A 24,507-nucleotide genomic window follows, 5' to 3' on the forward strand; every position below is an offset into this window, starting at 1 on the left:
TTAGGATTATGTATTGAGAGATGAATTTATTTAACCTGAGGGCAGCAAGAGAGGATTAGATATTTTAATTCCCTCCCCTTCCCTAATGACTGTACAGAGCGCTGACACTTCCTTGGCTTGGGGAAGATGACCTGTACGCTGAAGTGATTAGTGTGTGCAGTGAATTTTTTAACACTTCCTACTAAAACAAAGTGCTGTCTCACAAAAATAGCGCACATTTTTCGTAGGGCATAATAGGACTCTTTTGAAATCAGGAGCATTAACACTCAAGTGGGGATATGCAGCTTAGGAATTGGTGTCGCAGATCATGAAATTTGGGACCTATCTTGTCAAGGCAGCTGGGTGATGATTTTCAATGCCCTCGCAAGTGAGATGACTTAATGTGGAAAATGTATGTCAGTAGGAATTGCTGCGGTTTAACATTTCAGAATAGCTAGATACTTCGCTGCTGAACTTGAGATGATAACTTTAGCTACCTAATTTTTAAAACATACTCGTCAGTTCAGTTTCTCCTGGGAATTCTTACATGACAGATAAATGAATGTACAGATGAGGGAAAAAATTGCTGTAAATTAATAGGTGTTTATTTCTTAGAGGCCAATGTGTTTTGGTATGTTTCCAAATTAAATGTGCAGTTGTGTTTTTTAAATACAGGACAGGTTTTTTCATTAAAAAGATAAGGCCTGAATGGAGATCCCCTCTTGGGCTCAGTCCTATTGCCTTAACGAGCATATTATCCATACAAACAGCTGCAATTAAAGTTTGCTTTCTTATCATTCATAATTTACTTGAATATCAGTAAGGAAAAATTTTGTTTCATTTATTTGTGTATTTGATCCAGAATTATGCACTCGAGGGATAGATTATAGAGGTGACCCATAGGTGGAATATGTTTGGAGCAGTTTTAATTTTTTTTTTTTTTTTTTTTTTAAACTAGAGGCTTATTGAATTTCTGCAGGTAAGAAAAAAGTTTGAATAAAAAGCATCAATCATGGCCCTTTCAGTTATTCCGGTGTAATTTGACCCATATCTCTGTATGACTGTAGTCACGTGAATGTGAAAACTATTAGCTGTTCTAAAGCTAACTGTACTTTGATTTTGGTATTAAAGCATGCCATGTACTTTGTTGTTTTCTTCATCACACCAACAGAATGGGAATGTGCCACAGCATGGCTGCAGCCACGGCTTCCATATATTATTGTAAGGAGACAGCTGTTGTGGGACTGGAGTCAGTGTCTTGCGATGCTCTTCCACAGCTTTTCCTATTCTCCTTGTTACAGTGTCAAACAAGGGCTCAGTGTCGGCTGGTAGAGGATTTGCCTCAGAAGGATCTTGTGAGAGATTGAACAGCAGCGGAGGGTCATGATGGGTTACACCATCCCCAAAACATGGGCAAATTCCTCTTCCAAAACAGGCCCCAGAGGCTTCTGGTTGGAATACTGGAGTAGCATAATGAGCTTTCCATACGGTGCCACCTGTCACAGAAGAAGCACATTGGAACAACTTAATGGCATTTGGAGTCAGGGGAGGTCCCTGAAAGGTTGGTTCATGTTTTAAGTGATCTGCTTTGCCATTTGTAGGGCAAGCTTATGTCGTGGTTGTCACATATGGGGGAAAGGCTCTTTTGGGAGCTGGCAGGGATTCACAGTGGTTTTTGTGGCTCACGGGCACACCTGGGCTCTGGGTACATGCAGGGCCATATACACTATGTGGATGATTACGTCTAATATTTTGAGTGCAGAGGGAGTCTCTACCACTTTCTTGTGTCCCTGTAAAACTCTACATGCCACTTGGGGAGTGTGAGAGACTGAAGGAGTTAATGACTCAAACACTGTGGTGGGGCAAGTTCTGCTTAACCACTGACTCTCCATAACAAGGAACTCTGCCCAGCAAGGAACCCCCGGTGAAAAGGAGCCGATCAGCACCCATCGGCAACAGGAGGGGCAGGGCAGGCTGGAGGGTACACAGCTCCCTGCTCTGAGGTGCTGAGCAGGGCAGCTCACCGTGTATGGCAAAAGATCACCATGCAGGGAAGGGGAAGCTATTTCCCAAATGACCCCCAAGCCCAGGGCCCAAAGGCTACCTAATTAGCCTAATGAGTTCGAGTGCCCACCCGAAGGAGGGGCAAGGATGATAAAAGGACACAAACTGAAGCCCCGGGTGCGCAAGCCCACCAGGACTGGACCCCTTGGCTGACTGGACCAACGCTGGACCCAGGACCGGTGAAATCCTTCTCTTCTCTCTCTCCCTTTTCCATAATCCCTACACCTCATCCCTTTAAACGTAAACCAAGTCTGGGACTAAGAGCAGATCCAGCCGCCCCTGGGCTCCTCTCTGAGAACAAGTCTGGAAAGCAAGGGGGTCTGCTCTGAACCTCGGGACTCAACGGGAGGGATCTCCTTATTGTCTTCCCCAAACTGAGCCCCAGATAAGCAAGGCCTGTACTATATGTTTGGTGATGCATGGTTAGCACATGTTACGCAGTTTACTGACATGGTTTCATGCCAATTTTTGTTGTGAGCATACCAGTTTTTGTGGTAGGCATGCCAATTCTTGTTCTGAGCGAATAAAAGGTGAGTTTTGTGAGTTAAAGGATCCCTGGTGTCATTTCACCTTAATCCTGACCTGGGAATTGGCAAACCTGAGTCATTGTCCTGAGATATTGGGACGTGACAGTGCTATTGTGGTACTGCTAAAATGACCATTTAATAGATAAATAGGAGATGGACAGGTAGACTTACCTAGCTATACGTAGGAATTTGTGATCCGTGTTCAGAAAAACCAAACTAACTAGTCATTCTTTTCCATTAATAGTTGAGCTGAATCCCTCATAACTTACACACTGTAAGGCAGTTCAGAGAAGTGAGTGTAGAGTGTCTGAGGAGAATTGTTCTGATTCTGCAAAATTTTAACACTCACTTTTCACAGCTGCAACTAATTACTAGAGTTGCAGAGCAGGAGAGAGCCAGCTCCTTGTTAGTTCATTTGGAAGGATACAGTGAGTCTGATCGTAATTAACCTGTGTTGGTGAGCTGCGTAGACAGCTGGGTTACAGAGGGATCAAAAAAAAAAAAAAAAAAAAAAGGTGGTAGAAATCAGTGGTGATGGAAGCAGCAGGGGTTTCAGTCATTGCCAAGAGGCAAAGAGGGATATGCAATTTGCTACTGAAGTAGCTCTGACAGAATTTGAAGGATCTGTGTGAATTTTAGGGCAACATGTTAATGTAATATGTCCAAGGGAAAGGAAACCTGCTTCTTCAATCCAAACATCTCTCAAACCCATCTGGTAACAATCAATCAGTTTAACGAGCAGAAAGAAATGGAGTGTCACTAATAAGCCTTATTGTGCTGTGGTAGAGGAAAGGGCTCTTTAACATATAGACAAAGGATTCTTCTGGCTGCTGTGAAGGGCTTAATTGATGGGTCCTGCCTGGGTGACATCAAGACACAATGGCTTCATATCTAGCCTGTCCAATAGATAGAAGTAAACAGACAATAAATATGTAATATGAACGTGATATACTTGTAAATGAGCTAAAACAGACTCTAAAAAGTCTGTCAGCCCAGTCAGAAGTAATGGCAGTTGGAGCAAAGAATCAGAATTTCTGGCTTGGCTGAAAACTGAACCATATGGTAATACTTGATTAGCCAGTCTTTTATATGCAGAACATCCCATTGTTTTCAACTCCCTTGCCATGAGCAGTTGTGTTTCGATGGGAAAATTGTAGAAAGGCATGCATAAGACATCTAGCTGTTCCTGTGGCTTCACAGGAACACAAAAGGCACCTTGCATCTGCATATTGTACCTGTGTCTATGTTACAGGTAGTGCAGCCTATTAGAAACTGATCTGTAGAGCAGAACAGTTATTGATGGCTTACACACCATGCTGTGTTTGTCTGGGGCTGTTTGTTTTACTGGGAGCTAACTAACTCCTGTCTGGTCCTATCTATCTACCACACCATCTTTTAGTAATTAAAACATATTAGGTATGATCCTGGAGCCTATTTTACAGTTTAGTTTCATTCAAACTGAAGTCAAGATCTCCAAGCCCATTCTGCAATGCAACCCAAAGCATGAGTGGGATACGCTCAAGAGGGGTTTGCTTCAAAAGCATGCTGCTGATCTGAACTAAAATTGTAACCTAGGAGAACAAGAACTGAGAGGGAGGTAAGGAGAGCAGCAGTCTTTAAACCCAAAAAGCAGTTCTTCAACCTCATACCTTGATGGAGTATGCCTTTAGCCTTTCACTAGGGACATGCAGCATGATTCCTCTAGTAGGAATTTTTTCCAGGAGTCTCTGCAGTCAGAGAAGGCTTTCTTTGTACAGAAAATATATGTATTAAAAAGAAATTGAGATAGATCTCTAAGAATAGTGGTGGATTTAGAGGCATAAGAGGTTTAAGTTTCTGACAGCTGTTCCGCTTTAGGTAATGCGGAGATGTGAATGGGCTCAGGGTTAGATGTGATCAAGCACCTGGAGCTACTGGTGGTTCTGGGGTGGGACCAGCTTAGCACCAGTCTGTGTCCAGTGAATCGGGGTCTCACATCTTTAGTGGCAGCTCATGGCCAGTCTCTAACTCCGTGGTCTGCTGAGTATTGGGTACAGGGGGAGAGAGGTTCAAAGCAGTGACTCTCACTGTGGAGGCTATTGCGGGCTCCATCTGCCGCGCTCCCTGCGGTTAGGGCCCTGTCCATCTCTGCTGGTGCTTTTAGCTCCAACCTCTGGTCCGGAGCTCGGGATGTGGTTCAGGTGGGCACCCGTGGTGACACGACTTTGGAAATGAAGCCGCTACCCGTGGCCGGGCCTGGCGAGGGCTCCTGGCGCTGAGGGGCCTGGCCGTGCTCCTCCTGTGTGCCCAAACCTGTGGGTGGCTTTTTCATACAGGGCCCCTCGAGGTGTGACAATGAAAAGCGGAGCAGCTACCTGCGCCGAAGAGCCAGGGAGACTTTATTTTACTTCATTTTTTTTTTTTTTTTTTTTTTTTAAAGAACATAACCTCCGCCTCCTCCGAGGCGTCCATTTCCCGCCCGACTGGCGCCGCCGCCGGCCGCGCGGCGGTTGTGGCGGTTGGCGGTGCCGCGCTGCCCCCTGGCGGCGGCTGAGGGGAGCGCGGCCCCGCCCGGTGCCGCGGGACGGCTGAGGCGGGAGCGGCGCGGCACCGCGGCTGCGGCCTTCGCGGCCGGGCGTTCTCCTCCGTGTTTTAATCACGTTAATGTGCTTAGTAGAAGAGACGCTGCGGCAGCAACGGAGGGAGATGATGACCCCTAACGAACTAAAACCGGGCGCTGAAAGGGTTAAGTTGTGGGGTGGGCTCAACTAATCGCGAGGCCCAACGGACCCAGGAAGAGCAAAGATGCAGAGCGGTGGTTTACGCCTCACTCAGAGAAGATACATTTTGATTAAGGAGGAAGGAATTAAATAATTAGTTGAGACAGCCACCACGTTGGCCTGGAGCACGTGCTTCAAGTGTGGCTCCCTCCCTGGGATCACCTCGTTTCGTAGCCGTGGTGGTATCAGGGCGTCCAGCTCCCCAGCCGGGGGAAGCAGCAAGGCCCCGAGCTGCCGAGACCAGGCCCGCCTGCTTGTGCCGGGGCCAAGCACCAGCTCTGCAGCGGTTCTGCCCCATTGCAGCAGCCCTGGTGGGGTGGCGAAGGCCTTACCACTCTGCTATCACACAGAAGATCGGCAGTTGCAGTACTCTTTCCCTTTTCTTTCTCCCCCCCCCCCCCCCCCCTTTTTTTTTTTTTTAAGGAACAATCCCTTTCCTAGTTCTTGGACAAAATGTTACCAGCATCTTTGCTCCAGAGGATATAGAGAATGAGGAGTCCCAAGAGAAAAAAACAAAACCTTCCCTAGAGGACTTGAAGGTGTTCCACTCCACGGAAGAGCTGGATTTATGAAACACCCTTGTACTTAGCATTTTCTACAATATAGCTCCTTGACCAGTGCACAGGTTGGTCTGGATCTCACCCTGAAGGTATTAGCTCCTCAAGTACTGTATGGCTTCTATAGCTTACATGTTTTTCCTTAAATGAAGTACCCAGATTTATCTATGGGGATCAAGAACCTAAAAATTCCACCACAGCACCTGGCATCATATCCTCACATTTAGTCCTTCGTCCCTTTCCTCCATGTTTCCTGTCAGCTGAGCGCAGTGACTTCCTGCGCAGGAGTCCTGCTTCTGTTGAACGTGGTGTGACAACAAGGGCCCTGATCTCAAGATTAAACTGGCAGCATGACTAAGAGTTTGGTGTTGCAACTGTGGTATGTATTTATTTATTGCCAACAAGACAGACAGCAAAGTTCTCAGCCGTTATCCTGATTCTTTCCTGTGTATCTAGGGGAACAGAGAGGTCAATTTTGAAATTTTTGCAAGCACAGGTAAGTTTTGTAGTCTTCAAGTGTTCACTGAGCAAGTAGATTCTTGGCTTGATACTATCTGTACTTGATACTGTCATTGTATCAGAAAGGAAATAAAAACAGGCACAAGAAAGATCACCTAGTTAACACTGTGGCATAAGAAGGATTTCCTGCTGGGATGCCTAACATTCTCTCACCCCATGGTCAGCAAAGTGCTCTTTGAAGAGCCAGCTCCTTGTCGGTGTACCAGCTGAATGTGAATGGCTGCTGATGGTGGAATGCCCTAGCATTTGTAACTGTTATCTAATTGAGGTCTCAAGAACTTTGTAATTCTCTCACTTCACAGATAGGGAAAGCAAAACAAAAATTAGAGGGGGTCATTCAAGTTTCTGAAGGATGGGAAGATGAGTAGGCATAGCCTACTCCATCAGCTCCTGCATTTCTCCACATATGCAGAATGAAAAAACCCAAGTACAGTATCCCCATGAATTCATCAACTTACTGTCACGTCATCCAGTCACAGAAGGTGCAATTCATCTCAACTAACTTCAAGTTAATATAAGGGTGATTTTTATATCTGATATGGTCTGTCTCAGCTCCCTTTTTAGTCAGGGGAGAGAAACAGGCATGACTGATCTAGCCCAGATGTGCTAATCAGAAGGAGGTGAGTCACACCCTGTAAACATCTGCATCTCTTCAGTGACTGTAAACCAAGCTCAGACCCAGGCACCTGTGTTTGGTTATACAAATGCCATCCTCCATTCCAAGCAGGAATAAGGACAGAACTACCAGCCACTGGCCTGTTCTCTTTTACACTGTAATGGAGGGTGACATCAGCAAAGATTGGGTGCCTGTTGAAAGCTCAGGAAAGCATTACAGCTGCAGTCAGCTTGTCTAATGGCGCAGCTGAAAAACAGAAACAAATGAGAGGGCTATTGAAGACAAACAAACTACTACTTAAGATAAAGACCTTGTGTGTGCAATTCCTTTTCTTCAATCTTGCACTAAAGCTGATCCTGAATGTTTTTGCAGCAAAAGCGATAGAAATGCTGCAGCAACAGGGAAATTTCTTGAAGCTATGCTACCCAGGAAGCAAAACCCTTCATCTCAAGGCAAGGCAGGACAGCTGACAACAAAGGCTTTCTGCACCTTGCAGAAGAACTGAGAGTTTGAGGCAATAAACAGATTATTCAGATACACATACATATGTTTTTATGTGATACTCTGTTGGAAGCTAAAGGTCATTACATCATCTGATCAGCAGGAGGGGGGATGGTTATACTCACTGTCCTTTTGGTGCCACCGCACTGCATGCAGAAACACACCGCAGTAGTGAAACATGAACTCGTGCTCGGAGTGCTGAACTGTTCCCTGCAGCAAAGGCAGCAAGGTGCACCCGTCGATTGCCCTGATGGAGAGGACCGGAGTCAACAGACTGCTTAAGAATTTCAGTCTGCAGCTGGAGTGCGAGCAGTACTCGCTCTCCATGTATGCAGCATTAAAGATTTCAAGTGTCATTTCTAAACCAAGCTACTGTTGAGCTATTGAGCCCTGAGATTTTTCATTGTGTGGATGGGTGGAGACCAGTGATTAGCAGTTACTAGCAGTTTTTGCAATTACAGCTAGTTCACACATCCTGCCTGGGGAGATAAATTACCATGACTGTAATTTTCCTGGGAGTGATAACCATAGTGAAGGCATGGTTCACAGCTTTTAATTTTGCTCCCCAAAATGGATGTCACCGAAGTCACTGATAGCTCTGTGAGCTTGAGGCTTTGTAAAAACAAAACAAAAAAGCGCCACTTACTGCATTGACCAACAGTTGGTTTAGTTACACACCTCCAGTACTTTTATGCTTTTTGCCCAAATGGCTTAGCCACCCCCGCTTTCTTGTGTTCTTTAGAGGAGTCTAATGTAGATGCTACAAATTGTTTACTATTGAGGAAGTGACTTCTCAGGTACTGGCAGCCAAATGCAGGCTATGTGCTGTTTGCTCCACCTTCCCTACTCATGAAGAACCTTCCTTCTTGGAAAGGGCCTGTCTAAGCATTCCAACAGGACCAAACAGCTTTATGATCTGTGCATTTTTCATAAAGAGTAAGATTAAAAGAGGGGTTTTTGTTTGTGGTTTTTGGTTTGGTTTGGGTTTTTTACAGTCATCCCAGTGTCCCACATCAACCAGGATGCCTTTTAGTGATTAGAAAACTGAATTAGCTAAACAACCCTTGATAAAACATACTGTTTTCCTTTGCCTTTTCCATATAAGCAGACAAGATGGGGAAAGCTACACAGAAAGAAAGTTAGAGAATTGCCTGGTTAAGAAAAACAGAATTTAACCTGTGGCTGTTAGGATGCATGACATAGAAGCTGACTATATATCTAAATCAAGAAAGGGGAGCAAATATGGTTTATGAAGCCACCTTTGTACCTGTCCTGAGGCACTGCCCCTCCAGCCAGGTGAACCACTGTTGGGAAAACGTCCATAAGGCTTGTCAGTTCATTGATAACTGTCCCTGCAGGCAATGTTCCTGACCATCTAACTACTCCTGGGACACGGATCCCTCCTTCCCAGCCTCCCATTCCTTTTCCACCTGTTGGAGGGGAGAGTACCAAAAAAAGATAAAAGAATGAAAGATATTAGATGCTTATCATGCATATATAATAAAAGGTTTTAAAACTTTTAGAATATTCAAACAACTTTAATGAAAACACACTAAATCCTGGAGAACAGTAGAATGACTCCAATGCAAATTCTACTTTCAAAAATAAGTATTACTAACCTCTTTATTTTACACTGCTTTCTTGGGTGGCACATATAGCAACCCACCACTAAGCAGCATTTTTGGCAGAAGAGAAACAATTCCACCCTCTGACATTCTGACCCATAATGTTAATTGAATGTCATATCTGAGAATAATCTCCACACTCCCTAATAACATGCCCAAGAAAAAAAGTCTATTATTAATAAAAAGCAAAATCTGACTTTGTGTCAGTGGAATAGAGGTTGCAGCCCCGCTTGGTGCCTGAGGAAGGGGGATTAACACAGGGCCAGCTTGGTTGTCAGACAGTTCACAGTCAGAGGCAGCAGGAACATTATGAAATGATTTGCAGTCCTGGAGAGCAGTGAGGGGAATTAGGATAATGTTTGATCACCCTCCAGGAGTTTACAGTCCCAGGGAAGCACTGAGGTGGTCCCCAATGGAAGAGTGCAGAACCCATGCAGTAAATAGGGGAGTGCTCTGAATATGCCACAGTGGTGAAGACTTTCCACCTACATTTCTGTTGAAGTTGTCTTGAGGTAATCCAAAGAGTCTTTCTTAACTTAGTTTCTCTTGCATTCCCTCTAGTCGTCTTCTAAATTCTGTGCTCCATGTATTGGCTCTCTTGCAAGTCAAAATATTCATTGTTTTGAATAGTATTTCAAAGTGAGAACCATTAACTAATTACAGGTATGAATTATAGATGTCAAGGATATTAATGAAACAATGTGCTTTAAAGCCAGAACTCCAAGTTGAGGGTCCAGTTGGGAAACAAAAATTGCAAAATGTTGAAGCTCAGGTACCTACATGACCTTTGCTCTGTTATTCCTCCTATCAAGGAGTCATTGCTGGAAAGCATTGTAGGCAAATTGGCAAACAAAACTTGAAGCTAGTTTATTAGCTCAGCTAATAAATCAGCAGTTGAACAGTGGTTTATACTAGCCTCTGGCTTTGCTAAGTAATGCTGGACTTTGCTATGGAGGAGATGTGCTCATAGTTACAGCTGAGAGGCAAGGTTCCCAGAGCTTAGTTTTAAAGGCTGCCAGGGTGGTGTGATGGATCATAAACAGGGCAAGTCCAGCTGCTTGTGCAATAATCTTTGTGCTATGTAAGATAACGGTATCTCATGCTTTGTTATGCACTAGTGGCTGTTCTCATTATTCACATGCATGGCTTATCTTATCTTCTTGTTTTTAATATCCTGTTAGCAGCAGCAGCGAGTTCCACAGATACTTATGAATTAAACTGAATTTTTTAATCTTTTTTGAGTCGTTGCTAGTTAGTTTCACTGGGATGCCCCCTGTTCTGCTGTATGTGGACATAAATGGGAATGCCTTTCTGTTACTAATATCTAAATTGAAATTCTGTCTCCTCTTGTGTCCTCTCTAAGCAGGCATGATTTCATCATTGTCCTCTCATACTGAAATCTCTGCCTAGTGACATCCAGGTTTCCTCTCCGGACTCTCCTGTTACTAATATACTTGTGTTAGGCTAGTAGAATTGAATTCCTTGAGTTAGGTTCTGAGCTATTCAAGTGAGCCTGTTGGCCTTTTTGCATCTGTTACTGGTATGAAAACTTCATATCCATAACTGAAAGCTAATTTAGCATTTAGGATTGTTCCTGGATGAGATCCAAGCTGTATCAAACATAGCTTGTGTGGCTCATCAAGTAACTTACTACTACAGTGTGCATTTTGATGCTGAGCAAGGTCAAGGCACCTGAATCTTCTTCCATAGGGAAATAAGTGACAGGAGCAGTTTTCAGGCTTCATTATACAGTAAGTGCCAAGCTGCCCAAGCTGTCACAGTGGCTTTTCGAGGCTTGGCAGTCTGGAGGGAGCACATGCAAGAGATATGATAGATCTTCATTTCCGTAGACCTTTTGACACTGTGTTGCAAGGCAGTCATAGATGTTTCTAGACTCTCATTCTATATGATAGATGACAAACTGGAAAACTATATCAAGAAAATAGTCATCATGATATCTGCCAGTGTTGACATAGATAATGGTCTACTGTGAAAAACAGAAGGCTGTTTCAAGTGAGACTCCAAGCAGTGTGTTCTGGATCTGCGTTGGGAAGTTCAGATTGGACATTAGGAAAAGGTTCTTCACTGAGAGGGTAGTCGGTCACTGGAACATGTTCCCCAGGGAAGTGGTCACAGCGCCAAGCCTGTCAGAGTTCAAGGAACATCTGGACGATGCTTTTAGTCATACGGTTTAGTTTTAGGTAGTTCTGTGAGAAGCAGGGAGTTGGACTCGATGATCCTTATGGGTCCCTTCCCACTTGAGATATTCTATGATACTACAACATTTCCAAGTAGTTCTTTGGGTTATGGAGTAGATAGTATGCTTACGATATTTAAAGACAACATGGAACTAGAAGGAGGTACGAACATAGTGGAGCCTAAAGAAAGAAAGAATGAGGGGGAACACAATAGCATTGAAATACATAATGACCTTGCAACAACAGGCTGTTGTAAGGAGGAAAGGAAGAATCTCTTCTCTGTAGATTGGTGAACAGGGCAAGATCTGTTGCTTAAACTGCAGCAAGGAAATCAAAGGTAAGTACCAGGAAAAATTCTCCAGTAGGACAGACAATCAAAACTGGATTATCTGTGGAATCATTGAAGGTCTTTAAGGATAGGTTAGACAATATAGCTGTCAGGGGTAGCTTTGGTGAAAGTGATCCTGTCTGGCGGCTGAAAGATGAATAGCTGATGCCCTGAATTTCCTCCAGCCCTACAATCCAAGATTATCATCCCAGCATATATCTTAGTAAATATAGTCTATCTGGATGTATTTTATTCTATCATTTTCTTTTTAAGAGGAAGTCTTATGCATGTAGACACTACCAAAATTTTACCTTTATAGATCCCATTCCATCCACCCAACTGAGCATTTCCTCTGTGAGCCTCTAAGGATCCTCCATGATCAGATGCAAAATAAACGAATGTGTTATTCTTCAAGCCTTCTTTGTCAATAACATCCAGAAGCCTGCCTATAAACAAAGCAAAAAAATCATAATTATGTCTGGAGATGCAGTCAGATTTTTTTAGGTCTTGACTCAAAATTCAGTGAAGACCGAATCTTTCCATTTACCTGAATGAGTTCTGTTGTGAGCTACCACAAGCAATGCAAAGAGTACTCCTGCATTACAGAAATAATAAGAGCCCAACATAAAGCTGCTGAATGTGTCCAAAATTTGTTTGTAGTGTCTATAAAAAAGGAAAATAAAAAATAAAACCAACTGGAAAATAATTTAAATGAATGATTCTTTTATTCAAGCTACTCAGAATACCATCAGCTGTATGCTGTAAATTTTCTGAGTCAAGGATTGTCTCCATTGTGTAGCCTCAGACATCTTGAAAAGCTTAAATAATCATGCTGCCTAGATTCCTAATCATAGAAAACTGCTGTGTCTCACCAGGAACTGAACAAGGACTCTGAGATCAGGCTGCATACTATCAACCAAAATCTCCTGATGTCAGCAGTAAAAACTTCACAGACTGTAATTCAAACCTAACTTCATAAGGAATGTTTTCAGTACTGATAGCATCAAATATTTATACAGAATGTGATTTATCTTTGATTGCTTGTCCTCATTACCTGATGCATCAAATATATTCGCCAAGAACAGCTTCCATAGCTACAGAAGCAGCAGCAAAAGCTGAAGTACACAAGGAAAAAGTATAAGCCAGTGATCGGCTCTTTTGCTCAATCTCTTCTCCTTTACAGACTTCTGCGTCTCCTTGGTGAAACTACTTATTGACCTTAACCAAAAATAGACACCTTCCCCCAAAAAGAGTTTAGATTGAATCTAGGCTTATTGGTTCTGGATTAGACCCCAAATCTCTTACTTAGATGTCCAACCCTGGAGACTTCAGTCCTTACTAGCTGCCATCCTGTTTGGCCTATACACGGCATGTTCCTTACACTATTGGACTTCTGCTATCCAGCAGTGCTCATGTAGCCTGTGCCTGAAGGTGACTGGTGTCAAAAGTTTGGAAGAGGAGCATGGCAGATTCCTCTGGTTCAACTGGATCTTGCAAGAGTTCTCAGCCTGCCCATCAGAAGCAATCAGGCTCCTCTTAGAACACAATTTTGTAAACATGGTTACTGGAAGAAGAAAAGGTTCAGGGATTGAATCTTGGCCTAGGCAGGAGGTGAATACTTTGTCAGTAGGGTCTTCACTTTTGACTAAATACAAACAGTAGCTATCTCCCTCCCTCCCATTGAAGCAGAAAGGAGCAACTAAGTAAGGCTTGGGTTTAAAGACCTAATTGGCGCTTGGAGCCTAGATTTAGACCTAAGCGAGTCTTCATGATGTGGTGACTTCACACAATTTGTTAAGTGAAACTCCATAACTTTTAAACTTGGCCTTTGGGCTAGGAAGAAGTTCTGGTTTCTGCTCCAAGGATTATTATTTGACAAAAATGAGCAAGTACATAAAACAACCACCATATAATGTAATATTCAGCAGCAGCACCACTTATATCTTCTGAGACTAGACAGAGCTGGAGAAATGTCATACATTTTGATTGACAACATGATCAAGCACACATTTGATTATTTGACTGCATTTAACACTGCAGCACAGAAGTGTGGTGATTAAAAAAGAAAAAGAACAAATCCTTACAAGAAAGGTTTGAGCTTTCGTCTTAAGAAAGAGAAAAAAAAAAAAAAAAAGAGGTGCAGTAATGGTATGGCAATCTCTGGAGCTAACTGCATATCCAAGGCAAGTTCATTTTTTACATATGCAAAAAGGGAGTTCTGTGACCACCCCTTTAATTAATTTCTTTTCCACATTCAAATAAATGATGGATTTTCTTCAAGACCACCACTTACCCACCATCCAGTCCATTTCCTCTACATTATCTCCATACAGGCCATGTCTGCTTCTTCCCTGAAACTTCTCTGTGGTAATGAGAGGGGTGTGAACATGTAAAAGGGAAACAAAGAGAAGAAATGGCCTATGCTTGTTTCTGAAATAAAAGAAAACAATAGTCATTTCTCTGTAAACTGTCACTCAACCTGAAATAGAACAGTGGTATTGTAGTGACTATCTCAATAAAAGTTATTATTGTGGTCTAAACAAAAAATTTTTGATTTTGACATCTTTGCATTTTTGAGGTTTTGGGAGACAGAGGGGATTAAAACACCCCTCGAAGATTTTAGTTCTGTATTAAGACCAAAATAGTAATGGGCCCTTTCTTTTTCTGGATCCAAACTAGACGTGTAGAAAATTAAATAAATTACTAAGAAAGTTCACAGCCAAAATACTGACACACTCTCAGAGGCAAGGAGAATAGGACTCGCTTGCTTAAAATTAACATGGATGTCACTGAGCATCTGAGACATCCTCATGGAAGAGGCAAACATGACACTGCACCCACAGGCCAGGCAGGATGTCCTAGGAACCTGAGATTATCTATGCTTGAAGTTTTGCAGAAGAGATTTATCTTACCCCCAATTTCCCTTAAAAAAACCCTGACAGGAATAGTATAATCTTATTCAGGGATATGCCCAGACTTAACACATGAATACTTTTAAAGACTTAGTGGATTGTTCGATGCCAGTTGAGGCTACTGATAGTATTTTAAATGAAGGACACCCTTGGAGAACAAAACAAAACTCACTATCACCCTGTTTGCAAAATATTAACTTCATATGACACTTCTTATGACACTCTATTCATCAGGCTAAGACAATTTTTCTGTTCCTACTGGCAGAAGACCCAGTCCTTGGCCAGGACCCCTCAGGTTAACATAACATAAACACACAAAAATATCATCATCCTTTTCCTGTCGAGCTGACAAGTTATGTAGAAGACAAAGGACAGCAGTTGGATGCTGGCAGGTAGGGGGATGCCAGAAAAGAACAAGTTATTGGCCAGCATCAGGACAGGCAGTTCAGCATGCCAGCCGCCTAACCCAGTGGTCTCTGACACAGTAATCACATTATTTTTTAAAATCCTTGAAATGCAATAAAATTTTTGTTGGTTACCTTTCAATGAATGAAACTGCCTCCTTCAGCATATTAGAAGTAGTTTTTTCTAGATTCATTGGTTGTTCAGTGATACCATGGTTTCTCATCAGGATACAGTTCCAGTACTTGGTGAAGCCATAGCTGGAGAACCAGGAGATGAAATACAGGAGACCACAGATGGCCAGACATATGATTATTTTCCATTTTATTGAGAATAAATTGGTAAGTTTTCCAATCAAAAGAGTAAGCGTAGCAAGGATGATCACCTGTGTGTAAAGCCAATATGTATCTTGCAAAGACTTGGCCAGTTCAGGGTCATCTGTGCCTTGACACTCGTTCAAAAGGGTAAAAGGCATGCCATAAAAATAATCAAAGCCATGATTTAAAGGATGGTGGCAGTGATCATGGCGGGATTTGCAGTTTACACCCATATGCCACTTCCCTGGAAACATAAAACAAAGATCTTAAATCCAACATTGTTAGTTTTTGATGCCTGTATTTCTAATAGGTTGGCTGCACTCCTCAGTTAAGATGCAGCCAAGGGAGGAGCTGGTGTGGAATGGGGACAGACTCTCAGGGAGCAATCATGCATTGGCACTTTATCTGCCTAGCACAGCTGGTTTTCCTCACCTATCTGTTAAAATTCCACGTAGGGCAATGGTCCAACTCGGATGCCTCGCTGAATAAGAACAAATAGGGTTGCAATAGTTGGTGCTTATTATTCTTCATATAAGGTAGCCATTCATTAATAGGTAGCCTGATGGGGAGAAACTGGAAAAACCCTTGTGCCAAAAGAAACAGCCAAATGCAAAACTATGAACTAATTTACACACAAGTTCTATCTGACCTTCACAGTCCAAGAACAAATTTTGGGGAGGTGGTGTACATACTGGCTCTGTGTGTCTATATTCATCCTAAAATGAGTAGCAAAAATAGGCCATTGCAATTATCCAGTACAATTGCACATATCAGAATATGTCATATACTGATAACCTTAATGAAGTCATATTACAGAGCAGTGTAATTATCCTGACATTGAAGGACAGACAGTCTATAACCATGGGCTTAGGGGCTATTAGCTAGACAAGTAACTTCTGAGAACTGCTAACCAGTTCTGTGCTCATGTATATGAATGTAGTTTACAGTATAAGCTATACCAGACTGCAGTGAGCTGGGGAAAGTTCATCCCCTTACACAGGCTTGTGTGCAGTTGGTACATCACTAAGACTCACTTCAATTTAGGAACTAAATGACACTTAAGTGTGCCAGAGCTGAGCAGAGGTGTGAAAATCACAGTAACTACAATTAAGCACACGATACCTTTGACTACATCAAAAGAGTTTAAAAATGGGGGGGGGGGGGGGGGGGGGTGTGTGCTTGAAAGACACATCCTTTAATTGCTGTTCAGGCAAAATTAGCAGAGTTAGTAGGATTTTCTTGAACATGTATTCTGATTCAAGTTCCACTGAAGTCAGTGGAACTATCTCAGCTTTTTTGCAGAGTTGCTTTTGCAGAAAATGAAGGCACTTTTAGGGTCTTAACTGTGATAACAAGCAGGCTGCATAAATAACAGAAAATCTAGTCACCAGATGTAATCAAGACCACTGTGGTGTCTGGGTACCAGCTGGCAGACAATATTTTCCTGTTCTAATGGATCAGTGAATATCTCTGTTGGTTCTTCCTAAAACAATCTCTACTGGGCAAACAAGATTCTTTCCTTTGCATTTACTTCTGTTTGCAGTGTACATCTATGTATTCTATAGATCCTCATTTTGGATTTATCAGATACACTGTGCTGACATTGGGGCTTGTGGATGACATTCTAAAAAACCCTGCTGATTTTGAATGTTATGCATACAAGAAACTCCAGTTTAACTGATCCTACAGAAGCAGCCTCATTTGAATTACAAGCAATGAAAAGGCAGCAAGTCGCTATGTCTCATACCTACAAGTGCTGTAGAATAACCTTGCTGCTGCAGTATTCTGGCGAAAGTAGTTTCATTTGGTGGGAGCCCACCAGAACACCCGTTCCAAAAAAGAACCTGCCGTTGAGTGCCGGATGCCATGCCTAGAGAGGAATAACAGTCTTTAAAATAAACCAAGCCAGATTTCAGATTTTCAGTCTTCTCAAATTGTTCTTTCTAATGAATGGGACTCAGTTGCCTAAGCCTAGTGCCTTTTTATAAGCCATTTAGTATGCGCTGGGATATTCTGATTGACCCCCAGAAGGATGTCTCCTCCAAGTCCCATGCCATCTGCTAGTCCAATGCCAATGCCTCAGCTATGCTGGTGTGTCTACAAATGGAACTGAGATGCCTATATTTGGACATCAGGCAACCTCTTACAACCAAAGCTCTATCGATATAGTGTTAAAAAAAAAAAGGAGAGGGGGAGTAAGTTTTTTTTTTGTAGAACAAAAGGCTTACAGAGTCAGGAGTACACACTTGTGAAACGTACAGTTCGTGATTACATTTCTCCTTTAGCAAGTCAGAATCACATCAGAGGAGCTACACTGGTTATTACTGCCGTGGCTGAAGTTTTCTATCATTAATTTACACAGCTGAAGTAAATCTGTGTGAGTGATTTAAATGTTTTAAACAACATTATTGTTGAGAACTATTCCACAGTCTGACATATTTCACTTTGAAAAAGTTTGCCAGGATATTCAAAATATTACACTTAATGTGATCTTAATACCACTGAATATAAGTTTATGCAATTTTCTTCATGTTTCTACCTCTGGCTGCTTTGTGCTGTTTGGATTTTCATCCATTTCTGTACTGTCATTTAGCCACATTAAATGTGCTTTATGTGGGGATCAATCACTAAATCTAGTCACCTTTATTTTTGCCCATCTCACTGAGACCCCAAATCCTTAGATTAACTAATCTTTAAAATTATTTATTTAAGAGGATTTTTAATAGCAATAGTGGCTAGACGAACTGCAGTGAACCATTAGAGAGAGGCCCAACCTGATCTGATGGGGTATCTGCCAGTCAGGAAAGCTGCTCTGCTTGGAGTACAGACAGCAGCTGCAGCAATGTGCTGAGTAAGTCTCACTCCATCCTTTGCCAGGCCATCAATGTTAGGGGTCCTAAAGAGAAAGATCCCATCTCTGATAAAATGTATTACACAGAAGTTCATGGTATCCCACTCCTCCTAGTTTTGTCTAGGATGTCACTATCAAATTTACAAAACTCTTTGTTTATCTACAACTCAACTAGGAAAGCTCTATGTTATATATTTTTTGAGATACCTTGACTCCTTAGGAATGAATTTTCCATGTATACCTGTGTTTTTATTAATAACTAAAAAGGAAAAAGACCAACAACAATAAAAGGAAAGGTATTTCAGGTCTATCCCACATCAAAAGCTCATGCAGCATAGTGAAAAAGGTTCCATTAATAGATACAGTACAACACAATTTCCAAGACTATAATAAGTTGAGTAAACACAGCATAAATATACACAATCATTCTATCAATCAGTCTATATACAGATTGATAACTGCACTAGGGATAAATATATCACAGACTGAGATATCATTTCATAAGAAGCCTACTAGAGTTGTTAGCTGATATTAAATCCTAATTCAGTCCTCCATATTTCAACCCTGGAGTTGTGGACATTTATAAATTATACACATGCCTGACAAATACCGCGCACAGACACATTCACAAAGTTCTGACTGCATTAGAAGTCCAAGAAAGTTGCTCAAGCATGCCTGTATAATTATTACTCCAGTCTGAATTACTGTAGAACATTTATTTTATACATGGTTTGAAAAGAAGTGTATCTAGATAAACTAATCCATTAATAATGAATTTTCTAATATTAAGTGTCATCAGTGTTTTTTCCACTGAACTTCACCAGGAAGGGATAATTTATTTTGTAGAATACATTCTTACCTTATTGTATCATTACCATAGCAACCCACATCTCCAATACCAAGATCATCAGCCAGTATCAGTAAAAAATTGGGTTTTGAAGGATTTGAAACACAGGTTCTTGGAAACAAGCATAAAATTAGCCAAGTATTTAGGCAGTTCCTGAAATTAAAAGTAAAGAGGTAACATTACAAAAACATTTATAAGCTTTACAATAGACTTTAAACTATTATTCTTAAAGATTTATGAGGACTCCTTATAGATGCAAACAGCTACCAAATACTGCCAGCAGATGGAGCTCCAGAATATTTACAAAAGTTCTTGAGTTTTCTAAAACCACTAATTTTTTTTTTTTTCTTTTTCTTCACACAGGAATTTTGTGTGTGCATTCCTTTATCGAGGTTTGCACTGATCTCAGCAGACGTTTGCACCAGAATGAGCGGTTGGGTGCTTGCAAGTCTCCTGAGGCACCCCTTAGTACGGGGGTGTAGGACACTTCTGTTAAGGCTCCTGGAACGAGTGGAACAGGAGCATGGTGGTGGTTGGTGTGGAGGCATGCTGGTCATGGATTGACTGTTGCATCCATTGTACCCAGTGCTACACACAGCATCTGGAAAGTGCTGCTTCAGCCATGGGACCATCTGCAAAAGGAAGGTTGCAGCAATGGGCTTAAACTTGGTTATCACCCTAGAAGACCCTAAGAATATCTCAGCACATCTTAGTTGCTCAAGGTGTTTGCAAGAGGCACCTTACAGATGTTCACCTGAAATAAAATACATATGCTAGAACATATCTACTGACTGCTAGTTCATTAATAGATACTGCAATATGATAAATGCATAGTAAATGTACTATACTATATATTACGTATACTCCTAAACCTCCATGTCCTATAAAAGTAGGGTAAAAGGCCTTGAAATACCAATAGATGTAAACCTGCATTAGCTGCTCTTAGATTCTCAATGAGGCTGGGGTGGGGGGGGTAGGGAGAGAGAGATCTGTTTACATTTTCTTAAGCACAACACTTAAAAGTCAGGGAAGACCCTCAACAAATGTCTTTTCTTACCATTGCTTTCCCTGGTAAACTTCATGGTTTCCCCTTGTGTGAAACAGGTACATAGTTGGTCACATAAATTCTGGTGGGGAAAAAAAAAAAAAAAAAAAAAAAAAAATCAGAGCCCAATATCTGTGGTGATCTTGTCTGTGAGGTTGGTCATTAACTGCCCTGCATTACTGCAATCATATTGCCACTGCCCGCGGCTGGCTACAACAGAGGTGGGCTGAACTACTAGGGCTTGATTAGACAGTCCCTACCTTCCCGAACGTGTGGGAGCAGAGCCCCGCTGAACGGACACTGCAAGGCAGAAAGGGCACTGCCCAGGACAGGGAAGGTCAAGCAGCACAGCACCCAGTTTTGCAAGATCTGGCCTGTTCCCAGCTGCCAGTAAGTTCGGAAAAAAGGCTAAATGCCCATGGCTTTAAACAAGCCTTAAAGGCGCGAATTACTCAATACACGCACAGAACTGTTGGTGTTCATTGAAAGGAAGGGTTTCACCGTTTTACGAATGAGGTAATGATAAGTAAAACTAGTATCTCACTTTTACTTAACCTCAAATTATCTTTAAGGTCCAGGAAAAGAAATTAACCTTTACTGTGAGCTTTGAAACTACAAAAAACACCTCAAAGAAAAGCCATCCTGAAGGCACTGTAATGTTCTTAGGTTTGGATGCCATCTAGTACATTCAAGGAGGTGTTTCTATCTGAATGTTACTAGAAACTGTCCAGAAATATAAATATCATTATGATTATTTCCTTACATGACTTCAAAGCTTAATGCCATTTATAAATTTAACAAGCCAGTTTTTCTACCTGCCAACTCTAGGAACTCAACCTGGACTTTAAAAACCTAGAAATAACCTTTCAGTTTCTAAATATTTTTTTCTGGCAAGGCAAATTTTATGAGTGGAAGCAATTTCCTATACTTGCTGAAAAAGAGCACACCTAGTCACTTTGGACAAAGAATGGCTTGGGAAATGCACTCCTTTTCCTTGTGAATGGCCACAGACTAAGGGATCTGCAGAAAATGTTGCACTGGAATCATGTAAACAGTCATGCAGAAGTACGTGGCAAACCGGCTCCATCGGGGACTGGCATACATGCTCATCTTTGTGGTGTACCCTGAAGTAAATTAGAGATGACGTTCATTCCTTCACTGTGAAAAAAGATAAAAATCTGAAATATCCCATTCATGCAAAATCCCTACTTTTCCACACTTCTTTCTGTTTCAAACCAGCACAAGAACAAAGATGTTGTCAGCTCTATTAAGGAACAGATTGAAGCCAATAAAAATATTTACTTTCTATAACAACTAAAAGCACATTTGTAAGTATAAAGTCACTTCTAAACACAGAGAACTGAAAGGTTCCATCTTGACTGGTGGAAGACTTGTGGGGTTTTTTTTTCCTCCAAAATCAGCATGTTCTCCAGTGCAAAAATATAGCATTTTCTGAGAGAATTTTTTTCTGCCTTTTTTGGTACATAAGCGTTACAGTTACCTTGAATGTCTGTGGAATATGAAACTGGCCAGAGCAGAGTATAATCCTGCCCTATGCATTTCAGAGGATGAGCCACAGGTTAAAAAAATTGCAGATGCTGTTATTCTGACCAGGAAAATAGTATAAAGAGAGTCAGAACCTGGTGTCTGTTGATGATTTTTCCAAGTAACATCTAGGTGCTTTTTTGGGTATGGCTAAGACCATATGGGAAATAAATAAAAAAAAAAAAAAAAAAAAAAAAAAAAGGAAAGAAAAGCTTGATTTCTGTTAGTTGTGGAATTTTCTGTAGGGTTGATGATGCTTCCTCTCTCTATTGATAAGATCCTGAAAGGCAGTGCTGAGAGCTCATCCTCCCTGCCCACTGGCTGAGTCGGGTATTAATGGGGAAGCAGCAAGATCCCTCTGGCCCAATGCGTTGGCTGTTTGAAGCAAGACCTCACTGCAAATGCACATGCAGAAGCCTAATATCATGCTTTGTAATACAGCCTGCTTTTATGTGAAGCAAAGGACTACGAGGATCTCAAATCTTTTATTCGTATGGTAGTGGTGCCTCAGAATCACAGCCTGACAGCAGTTCTCCCGAAGCCCCGATGAACTGTGGCCCCGTAGGACAGAGCTGAGGCGGTGATCAGGCAAGTGCATGAAGGCATTAACGGCAAGAAGGAAGAACTAGCAGCGGCTCTGGTCTTTACCTGTAAGGGGAACGTCTGTACGTTGCTTTAACAAAGGAGGCAGAGCTCTGCCTTCCCAGCAACTGGTAGGCAGCGTTGTGTTTAAAGGGCTTGGGGTACATGATTAAGCCAAAACTATTGCAATGAAAAATATTTGCAGCCTACGCTGACTAGCTGAGGATCATCACAGCCCTTGTGAGCTGTAGTGGAGCAAAGGAACTAGACAGAGCTGGACATCTAAGAAATACCTTGATTTCCTTTGGGCCTTGATAAGCTTTCCAAGCTGGTACGACAGCTCTGCAGCCTTCTGCTTTCTCCCCCCAGGTTCATGCAGCACAGCCAGCTGGTCCCAGCAGGCACGTTGGTACGTAGACAGGGACTTTGTACAGCCCCTTAGGAAAGCTATGAATTTTGAACCAGGGAGTTGCAGTGGTGGTATTAAAAGATATTTGGGTGTTCATATCAATAGCAGTGGCATGATTAAAATTAGTGCTTCCTGATTTACTGCAAGCCATTTTAGGAACACTAACCTTACTGAAGGGCAAGAAAAAAATATCAAACTTGTTTTAAAACAAAACAAAACCACACGACAACTTAAATATGCATATTCACCTTTTTGTGTTAGGGGCTGATTCCTTCTGAAAGCAGAGCTCTTACTGACATCGCTAGAAGTGTCATGAACGCAGTACTGGGCCCTAGGGCTTGTCCAGTTTCCTTAGCTGTTAAATGAAAAAAAATGACTTAATCCATAAATCTAACATCAGCCTCTAGAAATCAGCAGAGTTACTTACAGAAATCCAGGAAAACATCAGATAGTAATTCCCTCTGTAAGCTAGTACACCACAATAAGTGATCAAGACTAATAAAAAAGGCCAACCCCTTTTAACGATGTGGAAAACAAACCCTCGTCTCAATTATTCTTCTTGCTCTGAAATCCCTCTTGCTCCTTGGTGCGCTGAGCAGTCCTGATCCTCTAAGATGCGTGGGAGGAAGCGGGCTGCGACTTGCTCCTTTTCCTCTTACTCTCCCTTCCCCCAGTTTCCAGCACAGAAACCGCCTGGGATCCCCGCCAGCAGCCGCCAGCGAACTGGAACGCCAGCAAACTGGAACTGCCGCGCAGGTTTTACATGAATTCCAGGCAGAGAACAAAGTCCTTATTCTTGAAATACTGGCACAACATGGCTACTGCCTTTGCTAGATTCCCTATCCAGTTAATCCTGTGCAGATTTGTATAAAGCCTGTCACTGCTCTATTTCAGTGCCTCAAAAGAAAATAACACAGTACTCGGAGCCCTGGGGTTTTGTTTCTCCCACCCTACTTTTCCAGCCTTCCAGGCAGGATAACAGGACTAGCTTGTCCGCCCCCTTTTCTTCTGTCACATTGTCTTTTCTTCTTCGCTGCATTTACAGGAAAGGTAGACCTACCTGTCCTGAACATATTAATTGCACTTTCTTTGCCCAACCCCGATGACTGAAAATTTAGTATTCCCCCGCTTCTTTCAGAACTTAACTCTGTTACAATACACTTTACCCTTCAAAAGGGTCTTAGAAAGGTCTTAAGCAATTACTTAGAGGAGCTATCATCTATTTGTTTGTTGACATTTTAGTTCTCCAAGTTATTTGAACATGGTGAATGCTGAATTTAACACTGCGTTCTAGAGAAGTCAGTAGAAGTCAGTGAGGTGGAAAGATGAAGCAGCTTAGGCTATCAGATTTGTATAATACACAGCAGGGATAATCATGGTTGGAAGCAGGTTTTTTTATCTGTTGACCTCCTTGAACTTATACCCAGTTATTTTTATAAGTTTTCAAATTGGGTTACTTCTACTCATACATATTTGACTATACTACTTATTTTGTATGATTACTTAACAGCTTGTGATGCTTCTGGTGCAAAGATTTTTCTTGAAAAAATTATATTTCTCAAAGCTTATGTTATGCCTTGGGAAAGATGGATCTTTAAATGTTGTCAGCCTTTCTAGACTGTTTACATCTTTCTCACCACATGATCACTACTGAAGATGTGCCCATGCTGCTGCTGGCATGCCTTAAAAAACCAACCAAACAAAAAGACCAACCGATCCCAACCCCCCCAAAACCCCCACACCTTTAAATTTTTTCCTGATAACAAAACTCTGGCTGGAAGCAGAGGAGGCATTCTGCTAGCACAGACCTTGCATCCTGTTTCTCACCACTGCGTTAGTGACCCAATACAGAGGTAACAGCTGTGATTACTTATTATCTTCAACAGAACTAAGTTTTAAACCAACTTTTTTTTTTTTTTTTTTT

The 24,507-nt window shown here is 41.9% G+C and overlaps 1 protein-coding gene across 8 annotated transcripts; it reads right to left on the reverse strand.

Moving 5' to 3' along the window:
* Positions 1 to 23,493, reverse strand: LOC115334539 (arylsulfatase H-like). Of its 8 annotated transcripts, none has more exons than XM_029998823.2 (13): positions 23,123 to 23,488; positions 22,832 to 22,938; positions 20,995 to 21,205; positions 20,060 to 20,129; positions 19,015 to 19,155; positions 18,079 to 18,200; positions 17,052 to 17,174; positions 15,125 to 15,548; positions 13,967 to 14,103; positions 11,985 to 12,119; positions 8,790 to 8,952; positions 7,648 to 7,769; positions 1 to 1,475 (listed from the first exon to the last, which is right to left on the reverse strand). In XM_029998823.2, the coding sequence occupies exons 4-13, from the start codon at positions 20,110 to 20,112 to the stop codon at positions 1,105 to 1,107; spliced, it is 1,791 nt and encodes a 596-aa protein (XP_029854683.1). In that variant the 5' UTR covers positions 20,113 to 20,129; positions 20,995 to 21,205; positions 22,832 to 22,938; positions 23,123 to 23,488; the 3' UTR covers positions 1 to 1,104. The 8 variants fall into 8 exon arrangements, with proteins under 8 accessions (XP_029854683.1, XP_029854682.1, XP_029854681.1 ...); XM_029998822.2 differs by lacking the exon at positions 20,995 to 21,205 and adding an exon at positions 22,468 to 22,621 and having other exon boundaries at positions 23,123 to 23,487; XM_029998821.2 differs by lacking the exon at positions 20,995 to 21,205 and having other exon boundaries at positions 23,123 to 23,487.
* Between the last annotated feature and the right edge of the window lie 1,014 nt (positions 23,494 to 24,507).

This window comes from Aquila chrysaetos, chromosome 23 (assembly GCF_900496995.4).
Source record: "Aquila chrysaetos chrysaetos chromosome 23, bAquChr1.4, whole genome shotgun sequence".
Classification (NCBI taxonomy): domain Eukaryota; kingdom Metazoa; phylum Chordata; class Aves; order Accipitriformes; family Accipitridae; genus Aquila; species Aquila chrysaetos.

What these genes read in the sequence shown, in the direction of transcription:
- LOC115334539 (XM_029998824.2), bottom strand. Translation starts at nt 20,112, where the DNA reads ATGTACCTGTTTCACACAAGGGGAAACCATGAAGTTTACCAGGGAAAG. An exon ending in GTTTACCAGGGAAAGCAATG is followed by an intron (nt 19,156 to 20,059) that starts GTAAGAAAAGAC and finishes TTTTAATTTCAG; the next exon opens with GAACTGCCTAAATACTTGGC. An exon ending in ATGGAATGGGATCTATAAAG is followed by an intron (nt 8,953 to 11,984) that starts GTAAAATTTTGG and finishes CCCCTCCAACAG; the next exon opens with GTGGAAAAGGAATGGGAGGC.